The sequence below is a fragment of the Chlorocebus sabaeus genome, chromosome 16 (assembly GCF_047675955.1).
Source record: "Chlorocebus sabaeus isolate Y175 chromosome 16, mChlSab1.0.hap1, whole genome shotgun sequence".
NCBI lineage: Eukaryota > Metazoa > Chordata > Mammalia > Primates > Cercopithecidae > Chlorocebus > Chlorocebus sabaeus.
Genome location: NC_132919.1, coordinates 12,852,099 through 12,878,294, shown reverse-complemented (window position 1 = coordinate 12,878,294; position 26,196 = coordinate 12,852,099). Strand labels below are relative to the sequence as shown.

Sequence of the window (26,196 nt, the reverse complement as noted above, 5' to 3'; positions counted from 1 at the left end):
TAATTTTCTATCATTTACTGGGTGCCTCTTCTGTGACAGAGCCACTCAAAGGGCTATTGATTATCATCAGGTGACTGAATTCTAAACATATTTTGAAGTAGGAGATACTGTTATTGCTGTTATTACTCACGTTTTAGAGATAAGAAAACTGAGGCTCTGAGAGGTCAAGATCACGCAGCTAACGAATGAGCCAAGACTCTCTTGCTTTAGAGCTTGTCCTCTACTCTTGCTTTTCTTTCCAGAAAACACTAAATTTTTTGTTTGTTTCCTTTTGTTTTGAGACAGGCTCTCCCTGTCACCCAGGCTGCAGTGCAGTGGCGCGATTTTGGGTCACCGCAACCTCCGCCTCCCGGGCTTAAGCGATTCTCCTGCCTCAGCCTCCCTGGACTACTGGCGCGCGCCACCACGTAAAAATGGTCATGTTCTAACATGTATGCATACGAATTACAATGGAAACAAAATTAGCAAAAGCGCCTATGCTAATGCTCAATACAATTGATCTCCTCACATTTAATCCTCACAACTACTACAATCACCTCAAACTCAAACTCTATGGAGCTGACGTGCCCTGAGGGCACAGCTCTTATCCGGTGAGAACAGGCGCATCTCAGCGACACTCTAAACTTCTAAGACGCGCCTTCCACAGAAAGGCTCTTCCTGACACGGTGCTTCCGGAAGTCCCGCCCCAGGAGAAAAACAGCTTCCGGAAAAAATGGAGGCCAGGAAACCGGAACAGACCGGGGCCGCTTGAGACGCTCTAGTATTCCTCTACTCTATGGCCACTGACAATTGACAAGTCACGAGCAGTAAGACTCCTTTCTATTGGATGAGCAGCCTCGCGTAGGCGGGCAGCTCGATGCACGGCGCGCTGATTGGCTGAATCTGCCACGCGGAGCGGCTGGGCGGTGCATGGGGCGCGCGGACTGAGGTGACCGGCGGCTTTTCTCAGTTTTAGTGAAGACGGGCGCATGTGGGCGCTTTGCTCGCTGTTGCGGTCCGCGGCTGGACGCACCATGTCGCAGGGACGCACCATATCGCAGGGATCCGCCCGCCGCCAGCGGCCGCCCAAGGACTCGCTGCGGCACCTGCGCACGCGAGAGAAGCGCGGCCCGTCGGGGTCCTCCCGCGGCGCGAACACCGTGTACCTGCAGGTGGTGTCAGTGGGCAGCCGGGACGCGGGCACCGCGCTCTACGTCTTCTCCGAGTTCAACCGGTCAGTGCGCCGCGCCTGGGGTTCCCTCAACGAGCCACGCCCCGTCCCGCCGGGCCCTCAGTGCGGTGCAGCCTCTGAGCATTGGGGCACCTCCCAGGGCTTCGGCTTCCCTACTTCACAAATGTGGTTCACTGTTGCGGGGGTTCGTAAAGTTAGGGTGGGTGGGAAATCCCAGATTCTTTGCATCCATGTGATTTCTGGGGATCTGTGAAGAACTTCAGACTTGGGTCAGAACGTCCTCTTCCCAACCCTAGGGCCTGGCCTGGCTGTCAGCACTTTCGGAGCTCCACCCTCTTCCGTGCACCCCAAGGCCGGTGTGTCTTTGTTAGTGTGTGGAGTGGACAGATCTGGTGTGTAGCCGGTGATGGGGAAAGAACCCGTTTTGTCCCAGCACCCACACACACAGACCCCCACTCCTCTCCACCTCTCCTATGGAGGACTCAAAACCCACCATCCTAATAGCAGAAATGTGGTTCGGTGGTCCAACATTGACTTTTAATTTTTTTTTTTTCCCAGAGTTTACAGTAAAGCATCTAATTAGTGTCAGTTTACAGAATAAAACCTTCTGAATGTCTTGTGTAATGTTTGTCTTGTAGATACCTCTTCAACTGTGGAGAAGGCGTTCAGAGACTCATGCAGGAGCACAAGTGAGTCAGTCTCTTGCTTTTGGAGGGGGAGTTGATTACGGGGCTTGAAAGCTGAAATGAGAGGCCAGTTGTTTTTTATAGCAAAAGTGGTCCTTGTTCTGTTCGTGTTATCCTGTTTAAATGTTTTCTGATTCTTAGGTTGAAAGTTGCTCGCCTGGACAACATATTCCTGACTCGAATGCACTGGTCTAATGTTGGTGGCTTAAGTGGTGAGTATATTCTTTGCAGTGTCAGAGGCTGGTGGGAAGTCTCTGGGAATTTAACCTGCGTGACCATTTTTCCGAGTCTGGGGTGGGTTGGACAGCTAGACTTTTTTTTTTTTTTTTGTCAGTGGCGTGACCTTGGCTCACTGCAACCTCTGCTTCCTGGGCTCAGGTGATCCCCTCACCTCAGCCTCCCAAATAGCTGGGACCACAGGCCCGCCCTACCACACCTGGCTAATTTTTTTTGTATTTTTTGTAGCGACTGGGTTTCGCCATGTTGCCCAGGCTGGTCTCAAACTTCTGGGTTCAAGCGATCCTCCTGCCTTGGCCTCCCAAAGTGCTGGGATTACAGGCATGAGCCACCGCACCTGGGCTGGAATTCTTTTTATAGCAGCCCAGTCAGCTGCAGCACAGAGCATTAAAAGCTGTGACTCAGAAGAACAGATTTTAATATGGATACCCCCTCTGAGTGTTACCATCTCTTAGTTTCTTGGGTTGCGGGGCCAGAGATTTGTGGCAGTAAACTGGAGAGTCTAGTGGTGGTAATTATAGTTAATATGTTTACCGTAGACGCCATTGGCAGCCACACACATACCCACTGTCCAGATTACCCTGTCATTTATGTCTCTCAACTAGAAGGTCAGGATTGTGTTGCATCCAAATTCTGTGGGCTTGGTGGCATGTACAGGAAGGAGTGAAGTGTTAGACCAGTCTCCCTTCTCAGGACTGAGACTAGGGTGAGGCATTTAGGGTGCCGCCCTTCACTTTCATGATTCCTTAAATTTTGCACACTGGGTGCCTTGCTACTTCACCCTAGTAACAATTCAGCCTATTCTAGAGGCATTTAAAGAATCTTTGATGTCTGTTACACCTCTGGCTGGCATCACTTCTGCTCTGTGCATCTTCCCTGGTGATACTTCCAAAGCTGGAAGGAGGAGATGTAGATAAATAGCTGGATTAGTACAGGGTGCTCCTCCTGTTAGTGACGGCAGGTCAAGTTGATGAGATATCTGATTTTTATGCATCCTTTTTAGGAATGATTCTTACTTTAAAGGAAACCGGGCTTCCCAAGTGTGTACTTTCTGGACCTCCACAACTGGTGAGTCTTTCCTGACACGTCTTTCAAAACCAACCTTTCCTTTTGTAATGTCAGTAACAAGAGTTTTCCTTTTTGCAAATCAGTCTTCTGCCCTCCAGGGATACCTGATCATTGAAATGCTTCCCCTTTCAAGTTAAAATGAGTTCAAAGCCTGATTAACTGTGTGACCTTAAACGAGTTACTTTACCTTTCTGAGCTTTAGTTTATTGATCTGTAAGATTACTATCATGTTTCATAGAGTTGTTAAAGATTAGATGATGTAGCCAGTATAAAACACTAGATCACTTTATTAGATGTATGTTTGGCACCAAGTAGGCACACAAGAAAGGGCAGCTTTTGTTTTATTCAATAAATTTCTGACATTGTCTTACCTTTCAAGCCAGTTTATTACACTCATGAGAAGTCATGTGTATGTTGTTGAATATAATAGTTCATTTTCCAATTCTTAAGAAGAAAGTTACCAAGGCCTGTTTAAGTCTTTCCCCAAAATAACGTTTGAAATCCATCCATTTGTCTCTTATCGAGGCCTTCCTTATCTCTGTTTTCTGCACCTGCAAACTACAATAGCCTCCCATATCCATTCTCGTCTTCCCTGTAATCCGTCTGCCACACAGCAGCCAGAGAGGTCACATTAAGACAGAAAAGTGGTGTGTCACTTGCCACGCTAAAGCCTTTCATGGGCTCCCCATTGCAGTACAATCCAAAACACCTTGATATGGCCTACAAGTCCTGTAGGCCCCAGCCCCTACCCTTACTTCCATCTGTACCCATCGCTGAGCTGTAGCTGCATGGGCTGTCTCTTACACCCCTCTAACTCTGTCCTCTTCAGGACTTCGCCCTCCCCCAAGTTCCCTCTGCCTCTTAATTGCTGCCTGTATTGTTACTGAACCTTCAGGGCTCAGCTAGAGGGTCATTTACTCCAGAACTGTCTCCTCCTCCAGACAAGTTGGATCCTGGCCCTCTGTATTTTTCATTTTCCTTGCAGAGCACTTAGCATAATGCCACTAAGCTGTTTGTGTTATCATGTTTCATTTTGTGGCACTGGCATGATTAGAGCAAGGACTCCATCTCTTTTTCCTGCTGTGTCCTTGGCATCTGACATAATGGATACTCAGTAAATATTTGTAGTAAATGATGTTCAAAATACTCACTAAGCTTTGTTTTATGTTGATACCTATTGGTAACCTTTAAATATTTGAATAGTTGCTGTGTTCTACATTTGTTCAGCCATAACTGCTCATTTCTTTGTTTTTCATTAGGAAAAATACCTCGAAGCAATCAAAATATTTTCTGGTCCATTGAAAGGAATAGAACTGGGTATGTCTTTGAGACTCATTATCTGCTATTTCTAACTCATATATGCCCTGACCTCTCAAATTAGAATCCGTTAAAAAATCAACATTAAACCTCAAAATCAAATGCTTCATCACCGTGAGATGTTTTTTGTTTTTTTTTTTTTAATAGATGGAGTCTCGCTCTCTCACCAGGCTGGAGTGCAGTGGCGCGATCTCGGCTCACTGCACCCTTCACCTCCTGGGTTTAAGGGATTCTCCCGCCTCAGCCTCCCGAGTAGCTGGGACTACACGCGCACCATCACGCCCAGCTAATTTTTTGTATTTTCAGTAGAGACGGGGTTTCCCCATGTTGGCCAGGATGGTCTCGATCTCTTGACCTTGTGGTCTGCCCACCTCGGCCTCCCAAAGTGAGAAAGTGAGCTACCACGCCCGGCTGGAGATGTGTTTTCTAAATAGTGACATTTTCTGTGCTCCCACCTCATGCTGTAAAAATAGGGGCCAGGTCAGCAGCAGTGATTAAACAGCCGATGCGTGCCTGTGTACATGCTGGGTAGCATTCTCCATCCAGACAGCAGGGCTCCTGCCTCAGTTCCAGAGGTGCTTCTCGTCGTTGAGTTGCTTTGAGTTGGGAGTGGGGGTGACGAGGGGCTCCTAAAGGTTTTATGGCCAACTTTGTACATTGAAACGCAGCTCCAGCTGTGTAGCGGATGGGAAGACTCTTGATGGGAAGAGGCGTCACTGAGGATGCTAGCAGGGCCCTTGTCCTGGCACTGGTGTGCGTCTGTGGCTTAATACTCCTCTTTTATAGAAACACTAATACTTGGTTTCAAAATATACATCAGTTCCTCTGGTTGAGATGATGGGTTCCCTGGCTTCACAATTCTGTTTGTTAACTTGGGCCTCTGAAAGTCGAGTACTAGTTTCTTGTTTTTACATTTTTAACGGATAGTCACCAATGATTATAATGTCTCTTCATCTGGCTGTAGTAGATATAAATGGCTGACCAAAATACACTTTTATTTATTTCCTAAAAATAGCAATCTCCTTAGAAAGTCTGGTTTTCATGTCAGATTCCCACCATAATTCTGAGGCAGTTCAGTTGCTCAGTGGTTGGTGATCCTGGAAGTTACTCTTCCCACGCATCTTCACTAATGCAATCACTTTGCTGTCGTGTGGTTTTCTTGTAGCTGTGCGGCCCCACTCTGCCCCCGAATACAAGGATGAAACCATGACAGTTTACCAGATCCCCATACACAGTGAGTATGAAAGCCAGGTTTCCCAGGAGGAGGGTGTAGGTCCGAGTAAAGAAAACATGGGTGAACATAGAAACTGAACACTTGCTTTGGGCACCCTGTTTTGTGTTCTGAGCATGATTAGAAAATTTAGCTGAGGAATTAAGATATGGCCCCTGCCCTTAAGGAGCTTACCATCTTACGGATAAGCACGTCTAACCCATGCCTAATGTTAGTGATTATGCTTTGGAATATTAGATAATCAAGCACTGTTGGTAAATAGATTACATTCAAGTTGGCACATTGATTGCTTGGAGGTTTTTTCCCACAGGCGTAAGTACTCTCTTGATCAGAGGATCATGAAGAGGTTTGCACAGATAGATTTTTAAAAATAAATAATGATTACGGCAACTTACAAGGGGGTTAGAAGCTCCTACAAATTCTGAAGTACCAGGGCCAGATGATGTGGTCTTAGCTTAGGAAAAGAGTCAGTCTTGTCCTTGAGCTTGGCTAAAGACATTCTTGTCTGGTTTTACTTACATATAAAGAGAGTACCAAGCAGTAGGGGTGTTTCCTTGATAATGCTAACTAATGCGATGCTTACCAAGTAGTGCTGATGGGTAACAGACCAGAGCACCTAGCAAAGGCCAGAGAAGTCCAGAACCTGGCGGAGATGAGGCTTATGCTGACTGAAGGCAGAAGGTAGCAGGGAGGGGAGGAATTAGCTGGAGCAATGGCACAGGTGCTCCTAGGCCAGTGCTGTGATGGGCTGATCAGCAGTCCCATTGACTGGCTCGCTCCTCCTTCTCAGATGCCTTCTCACACCTGAGTCCTGCTGTAGCCACCTCCAGCCTTAGTTGCATCCCTCTGTTCATTTCTAGCACCCTGTTCTCCACTCCATTGCATGTGACAGGTAACTTTCACGTGTCACTTGCGTGATCGATGTTAACATGCTCAGTTTTGCTGACCATCGTTTTTTCAGTGCCCGGCAGCCCTCAATGAATGAACTTATGTTCATCGTCATTGCAGCTGTGCTTTAGCTTCTTAGAGCAGCGAATTTTTTCCCCGTGATCTTGAGCCTTAACTAAATGTAAAATGAGGCTCCCTCTGGAGATAGGTACCCTTTAGGCCTATGTTTTTTAGTGGGAGTCATAATAAATACGCATGTCTACAGCTCACATGCTGTTTAGATAACACATTGTTGAGCTGGTACCATGGTCAAGGCTGTGAGCTAAGCAGAAACATAAAGATTAATGGACGTAAATGCACCCCAGAAATCAGGTAGGAAGTTAACTAGTTATTTCCTACTGTATAGTAAAAGGTGTGCTGATTTCATTGGCGTTCTGGCATTCCCACATATAAACATCTGGGCCTCGACTCTCCGCTCACCTTGTGCAGTGTGTAATATGGTGGTGTCTGTACTGACCAGGTGAACAGAGGAGTGGAAAGCACCAACCATGGCAGAGTCCAGAAAGGCCTCTCAGCAGGCTCAGTCCAGAGCGATCTTCAGACTCCGAGTCAAATGAGAATGAGCCGCACCTTCCCTGTGGTAATAGTATAAACAAAACAGAGCGGCAGAAAAGCTCATGTTTTCTTAATTCTCTGCCTCGTAATGCTTGAAGAGAGTCGTTATTTTAAGAAAGCCACGTGTGTAAACAGATGCTTCTTCCTGGGCTTATGATGACTTGGCCCTTGCGGGGAATGAGAAGGGTTGTTGTAAAGGTGGCAGCCTGGAGCTTTAATAACAGCCAGTCCACAGTTTTGGCCACAGGGTCTGGGTAGGCCCAAAACTGGTCTGTTTTCCCAGAGAACAGGGCCTGACAAACGGATTCGTTTTGTATTTTTCATTAATGTAACTTTCATGCAAATTTTCCGTTTAATGTGGAAACTGTAACTGCAAAGCCAATGAGACAGTCAAATCAGTGAGAGGATCTGCACCTCTTCTTCCAGAATGAGAGCCCACTGGGAAATGGAGTTAAAAGTCTAAGTTTAGATTAACTCAGGAGTTGGGCTGCTTCAGGAGTTTGCTGTCCTTAACAGAAGACCAGCGCTGGCAAAGCTCGGCAGCTCCTCTTTCTGTCCTGAGGTCTTGTCTAGTGACTGAGAACCGGCTGACCCCTATATGCTGTCCTTGTTTGGATGGCACTGGGTGAAGACCCCAACATTTTCTCTGCAGGCCTGTGAACTTTTGTGTTATTTCATGTTGTATGCGTTATAAAGCACATTACAATATATTTTTCTCTCTCTTCCCCAGTCCTAGGTGAAATGTATGATTTAAAAAAAAATTCACTTGCCATTCTAAAGTTTTTCTGGCGAGAGTTTTGTGTTTTCATTTACCCAAAAACATCTCCACATAAGTAGGGGGAGAAAGTCTTCTTGAGTGTATTAGTGTCTTCAGCCTTTGTATTGGGACAGTTGTGTCTATTTAATTTTTATGCGAGGTGAAATTAGGTATCAGGTCGTAATCAGTTTGTGATGTCTTGACAACTTTCACATTTACCCTGTGATAATTAAATGTGTTTTTCCTCAGGTGTTAGCCAGAGAAGAGGGGTAAGGGACCCTTCCCTGGTTGTTGCTTTCATCTGTAAGGTAAGGGAGCTTTTCTGGAGGGCTGTACATGACTGGGGGCTTGGTCAGCGAACTCTGGTGTACACTTTTTCAATAATTTGAGGGTAGCTGTTCCTGTTACCTGAGACAAGAAGAGATAGCAGATCTTCAAAAAAACTGACGGAAGTCCAGGTGCAGTGGCTCACGCCTGTAACCCTAGCACTTTGGGAGGCCAAGGAAGGTGGATGGCTAGGTCAGGAGTTCAAGACCAGCCTGACCAACATGGTGAAACCCTGTCTCTACTAAAAATACAAAAATTAGCTGGGTGTGGTGACGTGCACCTGTAATCCCAGCTAATTGAGAGGCCGAGGCAAGAGAATCGCTTGAACACAGGAGGAGGTTGCAGTGAGCTGAGACTGCACCGTTGCACTCCAGCCTGGGTGACAGAGCAAGACTCCATCTCAAAGAAAAAAAAATATTCTATAGAAATGATAATGGCAATGAGCCTGCAACAAGTATCACTACTGACCTTTCATAATTGTCATCACTTGTAGGTTTCAGAGTTTAGATGCTCTGTTTCTCAAAATAACCCCAAACTTTTTTTTCCTTTTAAATTTTTTTCCAGTGCCCTGTCAGCCTCCATACCTTTTTTTTTTTTTTTTTTGAGAGTCTGTCTCTATCACACAGGCTGGAGTGTGCAGTGGCATGATCTTGGCTCACTGCAACCTCCACCTCCTGGGTTCAAGTGATTCTCCTGCCTCAGCCTCCCAAGTACCTAGGGTTATAGGTGCATGCCACTACTCCCAGCTAACTTTTGTATTTTTAGTAGAGACGGGGTTTCACTATGTTGGCCAGGCTGGTCTCACTCCTGACCTCAGGTGATCCACCCGCCTTGGCCTCCCAAAGTGCTGGGATTACAGGCGTGAAGTACCATGCCTGGTCCATATTCTTTTATATTTGCCAGCGATTCGCCCTTTTAGAATTCAGAAATTATTGAAGGCAGCTGTGTTTGTTTTCCTTCAACTCCATCAGGCCTTTATTTGAAGTCAGTTTTAACTCTGTTGTACTTTATTTCATTCACCTGCAATAGCTAAGGTCTAACATCAGATTGATTGGAATATTAGCTAGCATTCACAAAGGCCTAGATCTGTAACTCTGAAATCGGTGAGATTCCATTCAAAATTTTTGTTACAATAAGCTGTTTGTAAGATCCGACTGGTGGCTTATTTTTAATAGAATTACACATTAAAATTTTATCAATACAATTCGCAACAAATTTGTCTAAATATGTGAAAAGATTTCATTGCCTTTTTGTGGGATTAGATTATTTTTTAATGTTGATTTTGAAATATATTTGGAATTTTTATCTAAATTCTAAAACCTACAAGTGAAAATAATAATGAAAGTAAGTAGTAATTTTAGTGGCAAGATCATTGCCGGTATCATTTTTGTCGATTTATGTGAATAATGTGATTTTCCTAAAAGTTAAGTACTATTGTTAACAGGCTTATTACTTGTATGTTTTTGAGTTTTAGACAGCAAAATCATTTTTTAAAGTTTTAAAAATATGTTTGATAATCTATGTTTATACTGTTTTTTAAATTGTTGTATATGGTAATCTTGAAATCATTCCTGCTTTTTCCTGAATAGGTAACAGTGAGCATGGTGAGAAGTGACAAGCTCACTTTTACACACCCAGGCAGTTGCCCTATTATCAGGCCTGGGGGCTGCCAGCTGCCTGCCCTGGCTTTTCCATCTCCTTCCTTGCTGTCTTCAGCTGCTGCTTCTAAGGGCTGCTGTCACTGGATTAGCCTGTAACCCCCTTTCCCCTCTTCTAATTAATTTGCTGCTCTCAGGTGGGGTTTTGGAAAGCAATAAAGCTGAGCTAGGTCAAGTTCCAGGAGTCTGTTGGCATGAGGACCTGAGAAACTCATCTGGTGGAAGACCTTGGCTTTAGGCAGCTGGTGCACTGTTGGGGCATTGTCGGCTGCGTTCTGGCTCTCAGCAGTCTTCCAAATACTCTGCATTCCTCAGAGAGGAACATGTCTCCATGGGTTGAGTTCAGCTCCAGGGAGATGGGTTTCCCTGCCTTAAGTCTGCAAGTACCTTTTCTTTCTTTCTTTCTTTTCTTTTCTTTTCTTTTCTTTCCTTTTCTTTTCTTTTCTTTTCTTTTCTTTTCTTTTCTTTTCTTTTCTTTTCTTTTCTTTTCTCTTCTCTTCTCTTCTCTTCTCTTCTCTTCTCTTCTCTTCTCTTTTCTTTTCTTCATTTTTTGAGACGGAGTCTTGCTCTGTTGCCCAGGCTGGAGTGCAGTGGTGTGATCTCGGCTCACTGCAACCTCCGCCTCCCGGGGTCAAGCAATTCTTCTGCCTCAGCCTCCCGAGTAGCTGGGACTACAGGAGCACACCACCACGCCCAGCTAATTTTTGTATTTTTTTAGTAGAGACGGGGTTTCACCATGTTGGCCAGGATGGTCTGGATCTCTTGACCTCCTGATCCGCTGCCTTGGCCTCCCAAAGTGCTGAGATTACAGGCGTGAGCCACCACGCCCAACCTTTTTTTTGTTTTGTTTTGTTTTGAGGTGGAGTCTCGCTCTGTCACCCAGGCTGGAGTGCAGTGGCACGATCTTGGCTGACTGCAACCACTACCTTCCAGGTTCAAGCGATTCTCCCAAGTCAGCCTTCCAAGTAGCTGGGATTACAGGTGCTTGCCACCACATCCGGCTAATTTTTTTTTGTATTTTTAGTAGAGACAGAGTTTCGCTATGTTGGCCAGTCTGGTTCCAAACTTCTCACCTTAGGTGATCTGCCAGCCTGGACCTCCCAAAGTGCTGGGATTACAGGCGTGAGCCACCACGCCCGTCCATGAGTAACTTTTTAACTTCAGGGAGTTAAAAGAAGATGCACATAGTTGATGAAGATTTAAAGGAGAAAATGAAAATCAAATGTCATTCGGCACTCAAAGGCCTACATGTCATTTCTGACTTTTTTCTGTTTGTGTGAAAATTTTTTTTTTCCTATAAAATGATCATGAGGTTTTCTGATAGAATTATTGTTTGCCTTTCTAAAATAATAATACATTGCAGCTTTGGTTTTTTTTTTCTTTTTTTGAGACAGAGTCTCTGTCGCCCAGGCTGGAGTGCAGTGGCGCGATCTCGGCTCACTGCAAGCTCCGCCTGCTGGGTTCCTGCCTCAGCCTCCCAAGTAGCTGGGACTATAGGCACATGCCACCACGCCCGGCTAATTTTTTGTATTTTTAGTAGAGACGGGGTTTCACCGCCTTAGCCAGAATGGTCTTAATCTCCTGACCTCATCATCTACCCGCCTCGGCTTCCCAAAGTGCTGAGATTACAGGCATGAGCTGCGGGGCCTGGCCTATTAGGGATTTTTTATTGTAATTTTTCTCCAAGATAAAAGCAATGACGTTATATTGCCAACTAATTGAAAAATACAAGAGAAATAAAATCATCCATCCTTTTGTTAGCCTATCACTGTCACTGAAATATTATGTTACGTGGCAGTTTGCTTGCTGGTTGCTCTGTTAGGCAGTACCCTGGTGACATTCCTTTAGCTATGGAGGAAGGTAGAATGACAGAACAGTGTTTCTCCTCGATGATACTTGAAGGATATTTACTAACTTTCATATTGAATTACATTTTATTAAATGTGTAATGAGTTAATGCTGGGAAATAAAACACTGATTTAAGTCATTTTGGCTTTTAGTACTAAAGCATTTGACAATAAATGACTTCTTCAGAATATGGTATACCTTCTGAAAGCAATAATGGTGTTTTAATGAATTGTAAGCAAATAACATTATTTTATTTTTTATTGTTTTTGAGACGGACTTTCGCTTTTGTGGCCCAGGCTGGAGTGCAATGGCGCGATCTTGGCTCATTGCAACTTCTGCCTCCAGGGTTCAAATGATTCTCCTGCCTCAGCCCCCTGAGTTGCTGGGGTTACAGGCGTGCACCATCACGCCTGGCCAATTTTGTATTTTTAGTAGAGACAGGGTTTCTCCATGTTGGTCAGGCTGGTCTCAAACTCCTCAGGTGATCCTCCCGCCTCAGCCTCTGAAAGTACTGGAATTACAGGCGTGAGCCACTGCACCCAGCCAACGTTATTTTTTTTTAATCTGGAAAAATACACTTCTGAGAAAATTGATTAAAACCAAACTTCTTCATTAGCCGCTAAAATCACATTTATGTTCTCTTTGCTGCAGCTTCACTTAAAGAGAGGAAGCTTCCTGGTGCTCAAAGCAAAGGAGCTGGGTCTTCCAGTGTGAGTGTGGGGGCGGGGCTTCTTGGGACCCACTGGGTACACCTTTCCACTTAAGGAAATCCCATTTCACGGAGGCCGTGCCTCTTCATTTCAGTGGGACAGCTGCCATCGGTCCCATCATTGCTGCTGTCAAGGAGGGGAAAAGCATCACTCATGAAGGAAGAGAGGTGAGATGCCTGGTTTTCTTGATGATTCAGCAGTTACAGGTAGGGTCTGGAATGCTGGGCAGATCTGTCTGCTTCAGGCCCTACAGACACCACTTTTGAAGGACGTAGAACAGTTTGGACATCACTCAGCTAAGTGACAAAAGGGCCTCTTTTATCTGTGTTTGTCCCGCATGTCAACACGGCTGCATTCGAGCTTTTTTGTAGATTGTCCTTTTAGGATCTGGTCATCCTCCTCCTTAAAGGGGGCATGCTTTCCCTGGTACTTGACTTCAGGACAGTGTCTGACAACAGACCCCATATGGATGGGCCTGGGGTTTATGGTCCAGAGGAATGTCACTGTATTCTTTGTCAAGATATTTCCTCTGACTTCTAAGATGATTAGGACCAGTGGCCACAGACTGAAGAAAACCTTAATGCCAAGCCTCCTTTCCTGGCCAGTGTAGGCCTGAAGTGCCTCAGCCTGACAGTTACCTATTTAGGTATCCACAAAGAGACCAGAAGGGTGTTGATGGTGATGTGTAAAGTTGGTTTTGTGCTTTGTTTACCTCTCAGCCCGCTGGATAGGATAGGTCATGTTAGTAGTTGCGTCGAAGGCAGTTCAGTTTGGTGGCTGAGCTGTGACTGCAGTGGACGGGCTTTTTTTGATTTTGCAGATTTTGGCTGACGAGCTGTGTACTCCTCCAGATCCTGGTGCTGCTTTTGTGGTGGTAGAATGTCCAGATGAAGGCTTCATTCAACCCATCTGTGAGAATGCCACCTTTCAGAGGTAATGTGGGGTCTCTAGGGTGGGAGAAGTGAGAGCTGAAGCGCAGCCCAGCATCGACATGGGCATCTTGTGGCAAGAGCCGTGTTTCTGGGAAGGCCCACTGTCTGGGTTTACAGTTCAGAGGCCAGGACTCCTGCCTTAAGTCACTGTTGGTAGTTGGTGGGCTCTGGTGTACACAGCCTCAAAGTGAAATTAGAAAAGATTGAAAACTAGAAACCACTGAGGACTTGAAATTCAACTAGAACTCTTACAGCTCTTATACTAGAAGAAATTCTAGAACTTTTTTGAGTTCTAACTAATGCCCAGATTATTTTGAACTGAATTAATTTTCTTCCATTACCTGAATTGAAACAAATGAGGTGGGTCAGAGTATGTGAGACTGTCGTGGTCAAGAGTCTGCGTTATGGGATGGAATCACAGCTAGGGAATGTCTTTTGGGCCACCAGCCACTCTGTTTTTTGTCCTCCATCAAAGTTATCCAGTTTTGCAGTTCAGTTTTCACCCCAGGTGGAATCATCTTTGACTCACGTATCTGAGTTTGAGTCTTTTCCCTCACTCTTAATGGTTTACTTGTTTTTTTCCTGTTCCTAGTTTGTATCTACCTGGATTTTTTCACTTGTTTTTTTCTACTTACCACAACAAATCCTTTTGGGCTGCTGTACCCCTTCCGAGTCAGAGTGTTAGGAGTTCTTTCGTGGTCCGCTTTATTCTCTGTGGGTGAATGTGGGTGCCCCGGTAGCCCGGGCTTTGTATTTTAATCAAGTGTTGGGCAGCAGAGCCCAAAACTCATTTCAGTGAGTGAGGTGTCATTTGAGAGCCATGTGCGTGGTGATGGTGGGGTAGATAAAAATAGCTACCATGTGCATTTCTTTTTAAAGGGAACTGGAGGGAAACGCATCGGCATGTTAGTAAGTGCTCTGTTGTCCAGGTGGTGGAATTTCAGACGATTTTCATTTTCCGTGCCTGTGTCTCAGGTCCTCTGGAAGACAGACACCAAGGTGGCATTGGAGGTGTAGGAGGTTTATTCGAGGAAATGCTCATGAGAGAGAAAGGAGAGAGGGAGCAGGAGGAGGCAGGGAGAGCCTGGGTCTGGCTTTGCAGGTCAGACCCCTATAAGGAACTGCAGTGCTGAGAAAGGATCAGCCAGGCCGACTAGAAGGCCCAGAGCAGAGCTTGCCAGATAGAGGAACCCCGTGTTCATTGGAAAAGGCCCAGCACCGGGGTCTGCTGTGAGAGCATGGCCTGGGTGTGGAGCCTGTCACCTCACTGCAGTGCCCGCAGAGGGCCGCACGATGCCCCTCCCTGACTGCGTGGTCCCTGTCTTTGTGTGTCCTGAGTCTGCATCACTTTGTAAAGCCCCACTTTTCTGCCCAGGTACCAAGGAAAGGCAGATGCCCCCGTGGCCTTGGTGGTTCACATGGCCCCAGAATCTGTGCTTGTGGACAGCAGGTACCAGCAGTGGATGGAGAGGTATGGAGCCCAGCCCAGCGGCACTTGGGGTAACTCTTCTGGGCAGTGGTGGATTCCCCTCTCCTCCCCTCTTGCTCTTTCAAACGCTACCTACCCTTCTGCGCCTGCCTAAACTTTCTGTGGGATTCCTGCCTTCCCAGACTTCTAGGCGTCCCAGATCTGTGCCACACTTAGGAGGACAATGCACCGCTAGGTGGCGCAGTGTCCACACGATTCCATTTATTTTACATCCTCCACGCTCTTCAGGGTGTCTGAACAAATACTGCCGTTTGGTTGAGGATTCCAGAAGTGAATCCCAAAGAAGAGATTGCAGATATAAAATGACAGCTTCCATTTACTGAATGCCCACTTTGTGGGAGGCAGTGTGTGAAACACCCTTCATTTAACTTCATTTCCTCTAGGGTCGTCCCCAGCAGCCCTGGGAGGTAGATGTTTAGTCACCGGAAGGAGAGGGAGCTTCACTTTTTCCTCAGGACATCGCTGGCCAGGGCCAGGTGGAGGCGTATGAGTTGAGCTCGGGTGCGGGGTGACCTTGGGCTGCTTTTTGGCCCCTGCCTGTGTCTCCCCACATGGCCCCTTTACCTGCCCCTCACTGCGTGGCCTGCTCTCCTGCTGTCTCTTTCATTCCTCAGGGTTTGAGTCCCCTATTTGTATGCCCTGGACATCTTCTTTTTCTTGTTTTTCTTGTCACTCTTCCCAGCACACCCGAAAGGCAGCTGAGCTAGGGAACACTGGGCTCTGAGACAGCAGGAGTGGGACCATGTTTGGCCATGTAGTAACACTGCTTGGGGCAAGTCACTGAACTGTTTGAACACCTCATCCACATTACCACTCCCGAGCTCAGCACCACTCCTCGGGGAACTGCTTCCTAACAAACGCTGCAAATGCCGGGTCTGTTTCATCACAGGTTTGGGCCTGACACCCAGCACTTGGTCCTGAATGAGAACTGTGCCTCAGTTCACAACCTTCGCAGCTACAAGATTCAAACCCAGCTCAACCTCATCCACCCAGACATCTTCCCCCTGCTCACCAGTTTCCCCTGTAAGGTAGTGTCTCAGACCAGCCCCTCGTTGGCCCAGCTCTCACCCCCTCTCTTTCTCTCCATGAATGCATTTTGTCTCTTTCAGAAGGAGGGCCCCACCCTCAGCGTGCCCGTGGTTCAGGGTGAATGCCTCCTCAAGTACCAGCTCCGTCCCAGGAGGGAGTGGCAGAGGTCTGTGCCATCTTGAACTAATGGAATCGTCTCAGTGGGGTTGGGAAACATTTCTGTAAATAGCCACATAGTAAATGTTTCAGGAGGCTCTCCAGACCATATGGTCTCTGTTGCAACTATTCAACTCCACTTTGAGCACAAAAGAGCCACGGACAATAAGCTAATGAGCGGGCTTGGCTGTGTGCCAATGCGAATTTATTTAGAAAAGCAGCCTACTCCAGGCTGGGTTGAGGTGGGCAGATTGGGGCCGGTAGTTCTCCTTTTCCAAGATTGCCTTGCATGGAAATAGCAGTGATAGAGCTCATGTGTTTCACAGTATAGAAAATAAGAAATGTATGATGAACAGTCACCCATAATCCTGCGGCCCAGAGATAATGGTTGATAACATTTTGTGTTTCTTGATTTGTGTGTGTGGGTTTATGGCCTGACAGTCTTTTCCTGTGTCACTAAATAGTCTTAAGTAACAAGATTTTTATTGGTATTCCAAATAGGGATGTTTACTCATTTGGGATGTTTCCAATTTTTTGCTGTTTTAATGAAACAATAAATGTCTTATATATAAATCTTTGATGGGAAGTCTGTTCCCTTCAAGTCATTCCTAAATGTGGGATTACTGGCCCAGAGTGTGACACTTGTTAAGGTACTTAATAAATGTAAAATGCCATCTTGAAAGCCTCTTCCAGTACACTCCAACCAGGAAAGTGAACAGCCTTACTGCCCCACATCTTAATTGTAATTTTTTTTTCTTTTTGAGACGGAGTTTCACTCTTGTTGCCTAGGCTGAAGTGCAATGGTGTGATCTCAGCTCACTGCAACCTCCGCCTCCCGGGTTCAAGCAATTCTCTTGCCCCAGCCTCCCGAGTAGCTGGCATTACAGGCGCCTGCCACCACGCCTGGTTAATTTTTTGTAATTTCAGCAGAGACAGGGTTTCACCATGTTGGCCAGGCTGGTCTCAAACTCCTGACCTCAGGTGATGCACCCGCCTCGGCCTCCCAGAGTACTGGGATTACAGGCATGAGCCATCACACCTGGCCTGTTTTAATTTTTAAAGATCTGAACCTTGATTTTAAGTTGCCTGCCCACTCCACAGTGTTTGTATTAGAATAGAGCATGTGCTGGATTATGACTGGATGCTGTGTGCTGTTGAGATTGGATACTTGGGGCCCTTTAAGAGACTAGTAGCAAGACTCGGGCCCACAGCGACATCACGGGGTTAAAGAACCTGGTGTCCATTTGTCGGCATCTGCACAGGCTCTTAACACACAGCAGCGATTCCCAGCCCTAGCTGACATTCACATTTACCTCATGCTTGTGAAAAATAATGCATAGGGCCTGCCCCAGACCTAGTGAATTGGATCTTGAGAGTTAGGCTTGGGACTCACAAGCTCCCAGATGATTTTAATGCTCTGCCAGGTTGAAGAGCCGCCTGTCCAAGAAGTTGTCACTCCATGTGATCTGGGGCTTGCTAGGAAAGTGAGATCTCAGTGTAGAGCTGCTGAATTGGTTTCTGCATTTTGCTAAGGTTCCTGGATGTGAACATGAGTTTCAGAGTCCCTCCTCTAGGGGCTCTGCTTCTCAGCTGGGACCATTTACCCCTTCGAGGACGTTTGGCAATGTCTGGAAACATTTTTGGTTGTCACAGCCTGGGAAGTAGAAGTTGGGGTCCTGCACCAGGACAGCAGCACTGGCCACAGAGAAAGAAAAAAGCCTCTTGCCCTGAGCATCAGTAGTGACTGGCCCTGAGGCAGAGCGAGGCAGCATCCAAAAGGCGGTGGAGCAGAACTGCCCCAGATCCTAGTCACTTACCCTTCAGTGTTGATCGGAAGGAACTTCCTGCAGATTGTCCCCCTGAATTTATTCTGGACATCCACATTAGGGTCTGCTGAGGCCATATACGCCGTCCGTCACCTGAGATGCTTCTCTCTTCCCCTGCAGGGATGCCATTATTACTTGCAATCCTGAGGAATTCATAGACGAGGCGCTGCAGCTTCCCAACTTCCAGGAGAGCGTGCAGGAGTACAGGAGGAGTGCACAGGACGGCCCAGCCCCAGCAGGTGAGTGGGAGCCCGCAGAGCAGCCTTTCTTTCCTGGGCTCTGCCGCCTGCTGCTGTTTTCATAGCATTGAGTAGAGTGCTGGCGGGGCGCATTCTAACCTGTCTTTTCAGTTTAATCCAGGGCTTCTCTACTTTGGCTCTATGTTAGAATTATGGCCATTGGAGGAGGGGGCTTTGTGGAGTTTAAGAATCCCAATTCCTGGCTGGGCGTGGTGGCTTACGCCTGTAATCCCAGCACTTTGGGAGGCCGAGGCGGGAAGATCATGAGGTCAGGAGATCGAGACCATCCTGGCTAACATGGTGAAAGTCTGTCTCTACTAAAAATACAAAAAATTAGCCGGGTGTTGTGGCGGGCGCCTGTAGTCGCAGCTACTTGGGAGGCTGAGGCAGGAGAATAGTGTGAACCCAGGAGGCGGAGCTTGCAGTGAACCAAGATCGTGCCACTACACTCCAGCCTGGGCGATAGAGCGAGACTCCGTCTCAAAAAAAAAAAAAGAATCCCAATTCCACCCAATCAGAGCATTTGGCGATGGCACCCCAGCATTCTTGACAAGACACGCATTGAGTGAAACAGTTTGGTGAGTGCCTGTGGAAAGAGCTTTGAACAGGGACTTGGCTGGCAGGGATCTCGTCCTGGCTTTGTGGATGCACATCCCTGGAGGATCTTGGCCACGTCACTCAACTGAGGCTGAGGGCCGGGCACAGGCTTTGGAACCATCGGGTCTCCCTGGATTTGAATCCTGACCCTGCCTCTTACCATCTTCACTGGAAACCTGGGCCTCTGAGTTTGTTTCTCCCTTGTGAAGCAGAGCATTTCCTACCTGATAGAACTGGAAGGATGAGACTGAAGTGCATGGTCTTGCAGTAAGAGCTGGATGCAAGGCACACACTGCTCTCTTCAAATAAATGACAATTCCCAGCATAAAGAAATGTCATTTTTTAAATGTAAAAGAATGACAGAAATTCTTTTGAAGAAGGGACTAGAGAATTTATTTGTTCTTCTTCTCAGCCCTTTGGTGACAAATAGCCAGTGGGTCCCACACTGGTGTGAAGTCCTTTGTGTGGGGGCGGTTGCCAGGGGCCTGTCAGTCCCCTTCCTGGGAAGCTGGACGGAACTGTGTTGCTTACCCATCTGTCTTAGTGTGTTTTTTATTATTATAAAAGAATATGTGAGACTGGGTAATTTATCAAGAAAAGAGGTTTATTTAGTTCATGGTTCTGCAAGGTCACGGCCCTAGCTCCCAGTGAAGGTTTTCACGCTGTGCCATAACATGGCAGAAGAGGGCAAGTAGGAAGTGGACGCCTGTGAAGATGGGAACACCTGGGCCGCACTCTGGCTTTATAACAACCCCCTCCCCCGGGAACAAATCCATTCCCTTGAGAAGTAGTCCAGTCTCCTGAGAGCCAGTACTTAACTACTGCAGCTCCAAGCCACTCAGGAGGGTCCATCCCCGTAGCCCAAACACCTCCCACTAGGCCCCGCCTCCCAACACCGCCACACTGGGGAGCACGTTTCCACATGAGGTTTGGGGACAAACCAATGAGACTCAAAGCGTTGCCCCTTCTCAGGGCTGCATGCTGGCTCACTTTTGACCCCAAGGAACGGATTGTTTCACATGGATTTTTTTCACAGAGAAAAGAAGTCAGTACCCAGAAATCGTCTTCCTTGGAACAGGGTCTGCCGTCCCGATGAAGATTCGAAATGTCAGTGCCACACTCGTCAACATAAGGTATGCTGCTCTCCCAGGAAGCGTCCTTCCATCAAAGGCGTGTTTCCTTTCTAAACAAAAGCCCTGCTGCACCCACCAGTCGATTTGAAAATGCAGCGGCATCAAGCCCTGTCACTTGTCATGTCGCCTGGAGTGTCGCGGAGAGGAGCGTGGCCTTACTGCATTTTATAGCCTCAGTAGCAATGTTTTTACCCTGGGAATCACCACAGTTCATCCCATGATGTCTTTTAATAAAAATAGCTGATATTACTGTGTGCACTACACCTAAGAAATCATCTCGTTTAATTTTTACATTAATCCTATGAAGTGGTGAGTAACTACCCATTTTGTTGATGGGTGAACCGATGCTCAGAGAGGCGACTTGCTGTAGTTCCTACAGCTGGTAAGTGGGGCATCTGAAGTTTGAGTGGGGACTTGGGGTCTGGATTGCTAGCTGGTATTGTCCCCCAGCTATCTGTTGCTAGTATGTTAAAAAGCTTTAGGGTTCTGCACATTTGTGTTCAGCCCCTTTATTGGATTCCCCTTGACATGTTTTTTAGTTGATTCTCTTGGGTTTGCCTGGGGTCATTTATCAGCAGAGAGATTAGTCAAACGCGTTGTGAAATGTACATGTTACCTCTGCAGATAGTATGTGAAGAAAATAAGATTGTGCATTAGTAGGTTTGTTTTTAAATTTTGCTTTGTCATCTTAGATGCTAGTGATGGATGAGAAACAAGCAAATAGCGCATTAAATACATACAGCAGTGACGAGATGTGCCCTGACATCAGAAATACACAATCTGGGGTGTGTTTCTCTGTGGACGAGGATATGCAATAAAGCAGCTTGGAGTGAGCTGGCCTCTCCCGGGGGCTGAGATCCTGGGGGAAGAAGGGCTTTTTAAGTTGCTGACCTGACCCCCTTGCAAGTGGCTTTTGAACCGGCTGAAGCTAATGGGAAGGTGCTCTTGCCACTTTGTGTCCCAACTCCCTTTTCCCCGGAAAGTCATGTCTCAGCACTGAGGCTTCTCTCTGCAAAATGGGTGCAGCCCTCTCCGTCTTCCTGGCTCCTCCCAGAGAAGGAAGAAGGCCAGAGCGGGTCAGCACTCTCTCTGCCTTGGAGCAGAGCTTCTGAAATGCACTGCACATCAGAATAGCCCAAGAAGCTTGTCCGAATCCAAGCTCCCAGAGCCCTGCCTAAAACCAAGTCAGAAACCCCAAGTGACACCTGGGAGTCTGCGTTAACTAGCTCCCTGAATGACGCACCTGCAGCCCGCCCTGCCCCAGGTGTCTTTGAGGACATGAACTGAGGAAACCCCGACCGCATGCAAAGGGGGAAAAGTCCGATGGCAGCGGGACCTAGAAACAGTCTCATATGGCCCAGTGTCTGTCCTGGTATTCTCAAGAGAGGCTGTGGCCACAGTCAGTCTGTGTAGTCAGATTCATTGTTAGGACTAAATGCTTTAAGCCTCCTATAAACTTTGTTTTGTTTTGTTTTGTTTTTTGAAGCCCAGCCTTTGTGTAAGTATACTTGAAAGGGTTTCAGGGTTCCATGTATAATCCTTTGCTGTAAACAGGATGACACATGTAAACTTACCTTTACGGTTCAATTAATTGGCTTTTATATTAGCTCCTCAAAGAAAAGCACGAGAGCCAGACATTTCTACAGCTGCCTCCTGGTCTTGTCCAAAGCAGACATCAGCCTCTGAACTGTCGGCAGCCCTCCCAGTGGCGGTGACTCTCTTGCTCCTCTCTTCTGTAGCTCCGACACGTCTCTGCTACTGGACTGTGGTGAGGGCACGTTTGGGCAGCTGTACCGTCATTACGGAGACCAGGTGGACCGGGTCCTGGGCAGCCTGGCTGCCGTGTTTGTGTCCCACCTGCACGCAGATCACCACACGGTGAGTGTTGGGCTGGACCACAAAGCTGGAGCCTGGAGGAGGCACTGCCACACTGAGTTGGCCCTTTAGCCGCATCTTTTCCTCTGCTTCCCTAACTTGCCCAAGCTTTTATTACTCATCTCTAGCTAGGAAATGGTCTTTTACAAAACTCAACGTAGTCCTTCTGTGCCACAGGAATGTCTTCTCTTTCTATTTAGTTCCTTTCCTGCAGCAGGACAGGTTTGGGTTTACCCAGCCTTCCTTGAATTTTGAATCTCACACGGCCTGCTCAGAGGAAGCTTTGGCCAGATGCAGGAGGTGTGGCTATGAGACCCTCACCTTGGTCTCCTGGGGTGCTTGGTCTCCTGGGGTGCTGGGCCCAGGGCCATTGCCCTCTTCCCAACACACTGTGACATTTCAGGGTCATGGCGCAGGGGGCTTAGCATGTGCCACCCCCACTGCGGCTGTGTTAGAGGCTGGTGGGTGACATAGGGCTGGCAACTCCTGCAAGAGGGAGGGCTGCAGACCCTAACCCAAAGGAGATCGTCCTCGGGCCTGGCTAATGCATGTTTCCTGTTTCCTTGCCAGGGCTTGCTAAATATCTTGCTGCAGAGAGAACGAGCCTTGGTAAGTGCGGCACTTCATCGACGTTTTGAGTTCCAGTGGTTTACACATCATCCGCCGCGCCTCTTGGCCTCCAGCGTTTATTGAGATGTTCCATCGTTGAGTGAGCACTTGGATTTTTTGTTTCAGGCATCTTTGGGAAAGCCACTTCGCCCTTTGCTGGTGGTTGCCCCCACCCAGCTCAAAGCCTGGCTCCAGCAGTACCACAACCAGTGCCAGGAGGTCCTGCACCACGTCAGGTGAGCATCCAGGGCAGCCTGGCCCCTGGGTTGTTGTTGCTTCCACCTCCTTCAGAAGCTCAAGGTTGACACTGGGGCAGTTACCACTATCCCCCAGCAGCCTTGCCCTTGCCATTGTCCCAGAAGGCAGAAGCAGGAGAGAGGTGCTCTGGCTGAAGGACAGAAACCATTAGATAGTTCCCATGTCATGCTTATTTTCTTAGAAGCATTTCTTCCCAGTCCTCATTTGAGTTCTGAGCTGCTTTCTTAATAAACATTGACCAGCTTTTCTTCATGAGAGTTCCGGAGCCAAGCACCCAAATAGTGGCTAGCACAGAGACTGTCCAGACCAGGTGTGTGGCCAGCGGGAGGTGGCGCCATCCTCACCTCAAGGGGAAGGAGTCCCCTCTGCTGGAGTCGCCCGTGGCCTGTGCTGCCTGAGCTGGAGGCGGCATTCACCTGCTGGGTCTCTCCCAGTGGCCCAGAGGCTTGGGTTTGGCTCTTTGTATTTGACAGCTGTTTCTTCATCTTAGGGACTATGATTTCAATCATGTTTCCACCTAAGAATGATTTTGGGGTTCTCCAGCCAAAGACTTAAACTTTGGTTCCAGATGTGCAAGAAATGTTTGTTATCGTTTTAAATGTTTTGTCTTTTTACAGTATGATCCCTGCCAAATGCCTTCAGGAAGGGGCTGAGATCTCCAGTCCTGCAGTGGAAAGATTGATCAGTTCGCTGTTGGGAACATGTGATTTGGAAGAGGTAAGGGGCACCGCCGCAGGCATCGTGGGGGCGAGGTGGGGAGCAGAGCTGCAGAGCCCTCCAGCCCCGCCCTTTTAGTTTCAGACCTGTCTGGTGCGGCACTGCAGGCATGCGTTTGGCTGTGCGCTGGTGCACGCCTCTGGCTGGAAAGTGGTCTATTCCGGGGACACCATGCCCTGTGAGGCTCTGGTCCGGATGGGTGAGTAGAGGAAGAAACTAGCCACCGTGAGGTTGCTCTGGGGTTTGTGTCGCTGGAGGTGAATGCAGCTGAGCTTGTGGGGAAACAGCAGCAGAGGCAGGAGACTCAGGTCCCCGCCCTCAGAGTCTCTGGTTATCATCCTAGTAGGCAGACCCAGGGCCAGGGGAGCCGAGTGTTGAGACCAGGAAACAGCACGTGACTGAGGCCTGTGTGCTGCTCTTGCAGAGAACTCTGCCCTGATCCTTGTACTTTTTCTCCAGGGAAAGATGCCACCCTCCTGATACATGAAGCCACCCTGGAAGATGGTTTGGAAGAGGAAGCAGTGGAAAAGACACACAGGTAGCAAAGGCCGGTTAGTCCTTGTCCCCCATATCCTCTCCCTCCCCTACTATGTGACACTGAGCAGCCATCATTTGTGTCTCCACTGATGTGGTGCTGCCCTGCTTCCTATCAAGGGCTATGGGGGCTTCCTTGACCTGTGGCAATGCTCACAGGCCCTTGGCCTTTATTTTTGCAGAATTTTCTAGGCAAGGTTCTAGAGTGAGGCACAGTTTTTTTGAAAGCATTTAGAAATAGCTGAATAAACTCTAAGCCATGTCAGAGAATTGCCAGGGGAGGGTGGGGTTTGGGGGACTGAATCTTGGGCTGTTAATTTCAACAAAAGAGTGCATTACCCCAGGTGGGCCCTGTGCTTTCTCTTGGGTGCCCTCATAGACAGATTTGGCAGCCAATACAGAGGGTGGGCTTCATTCAGGGGAGTGTGTGAAGGCTCTGGCCCTCAGGGGAGATTGTGCTGGCTACGGAGGTGCCCGTTAAGAAAACCCACCAGCTTCCCCAGGTACCCTAGCAGTTGACTGCCAGGGTCTGTGCCACTCTTTGCAGTCTTGCACTTGGGTTCAGCTTCAGTCTGCTCTGTCCTTTGCCCGCAGCACAACGTCCCAAGCCATCAGTGTGGGGATGCGGATGAACGCGGAGTTCATCATGCTGAACCACTTCAGCCAGCGCTACGCCAAGGTCCCCCTCTTTAGCCCTGACTTCAACGAGAAAGTGGGAATCGCCTTTGACCACATGAAGGTCTGTATGTCACGTGGGTAGCACGGGGCGGGGACGGGGCAGGGAGACGGGATTCTACACACTGAGTAAGACAGTCAGCTGGAGTTAGCTTTCTTCTTTGGGGCCACCATGGGAAAGGGTATCTACCCGTCACTAACCAGGTCGAACCACGCTGGGTTTGCTGGTGAGACCCACCTCCTGCAGGGGCCAGCTAGTCTTCAGTCTCAGTCCACTGGAAATTTCTGAAGAGTCTTTTCAGGCCTGGACTGCTCACACAGTCATGGCATTTGAGCCTCAGCACAGACCTGTGAGACAGGTGGTTGCCTCTTGTGAGTGGGAAAGCCAGGCCTGAGCTTTGGCCTTCCGGAATGAAGGGGCGGGGCCCAAACCAGACCTCCTTTTTCAGGAGTTTGACTTTGAGAGCATCTGGACTGCTTTCCCTTCCCTCTCCGGAGGCCCTTAGCCAGGCCTGGGGAGACTCTGTCCCTTCTTTAGAGGGCTCCCTCCATGCCATGCTTTTTTCCATTTCAACTGTGACCTGTTGGCTTGTGCATAAGGAGGGGGCGTTGGCGCTGCTGTGTGAGCGCATGACTGCATCTCTCCCAGCTCCTGTCCCCACCTCTGCTCCTCTGAGGCATGTCCTTGTCTTCTATTGTGTCTTCTAGGTCTCCTTTGGAGACTTTCCAACAGTGCCCAAGCTGATTCCCCCACTGAAAGCCCTGTTTGCTGGCGACATTGAGGAGATGGAGGAGCGCAGGGAGAGGCGGGAGCTGCGACAGGTGCGGGCGGTCCTCCTGTCCAGGGCTCTGACAGGCGACCTGGAGGATGGGGAGCCCCAGCAGAAACGGGCCCACACAGAGGAGCCACAGAGCAAAAAGGTCAGAGCCCAGTGAAGATCTGGGAGTGACCCTGAACTCTGACGGCTGTGTGTCTTCTGCCCCACGCACGCACCCGTATCTGCCCTCCTTGCTGGTAGAAGCTGAAGAGCACGGTCCACTCAGGAGGCAGCTCAGGATAGGTGGTGTGGAGTTGTGCCAAGGCTTGGACTCCCAGATAAGCACTAGTTTATAGACACCTCTTAGGACTGGTGCCTGGCACAGCTGCGGAACAGGAGGCTGCTACGCGGAAGCAAGCAAATGAACTAATTTCACTTCAAGGCAGTATTTAAAGAAGTCATGGAAACAGACGGCAGCACCCTTCCTCTCATCCAGCAAAGTGATTTTCTGCACGCCAGAGACAAGCAGAGTCGCAGGAACACTGGGTCTAAGTGTCCGAGACTCAACGAAAATAGTATTTCAGCTGCAATAAAGATCGAGTTTGGAATGGTGAGTTCTTTTGCTTCCTCCTGCTGCTGCTACAGAGCAGGGTCTGCTGGGCACCGCCTTGGAAAAGGCTCTCTGCGCTGCAGCGTGGCAGCTGCCTGGTACCTGGCTGGCTTGGAAGTCAGCCCTCATCGTAGTGAGCACCTCTGGAACCTGTCCTGAGAGAGCCACCCTCGTTCGCCAAGTCTTTTGACAGAACTCAAGCTGTGCCGGCTCACAGCAGGGTGTGCTTCCCCTATCAGTGAGAGC

General features: G+C 48.2%; 1 protein-coding gene across 2 annotated transcripts; it reads left to right on the top strand.

Moving 5' to 3' along the window:
- Nucleotides 1–883: 883 nt before the first annotated feature.
- ELAC2 (elaC ribonuclease Z 2) lies at nucleotides 884–25,948 on the top strand. 2 transcript variants are annotated; one of them, XM_008010419.3, is made up of 24 exons: nucleotides 884–1,213; nucleotides 1,810–1,860; nucleotides 1,999–2,069; nucleotides 3,098–3,162; nucleotides 4,422–4,479; nucleotides 5,645–5,713; nucleotides 7,119–7,238; nucleotides 8,220–8,278; nucleotides 12,455–12,513; nucleotides 12,608–12,680; nucleotides 13,334–13,446; nucleotides 14,821–14,916; nucleotides 15,824–15,962; nucleotides 16,047–16,129; nucleotides 18,066–18,184; nucleotides 19,818–19,914; nucleotides 21,654–21,792; nucleotides 22,360–22,398; nucleotides 22,525–22,634; nucleotides 23,274–23,373; nucleotides 23,452–23,572; nucleotides 23,833–23,911; nucleotides 24,502–24,646; nucleotides 25,291–25,948. In XM_008010419.3, exons 1-24 carry the CDS (start codon nucleotides 969–971, stop codon nucleotides 25,516–25,518), a joined length of 2,478 nt encoding a protein of 825 aa, XP_008008610.2. In that variant the 5' UTR covers nucleotides 884–968; the 3' UTR covers nucleotides 25,519–25,948. The 2 variants fall into 2 exon arrangements, with proteins under 2 accessions (XP_008008610.2, XP_008008609.2); XM_008010418.3 differs by having other exon boundaries at nucleotides 16,044–16,129.
- The last annotated feature ends 248 nt before the right edge of the window (nucleotides 25,949–26,196 follow it).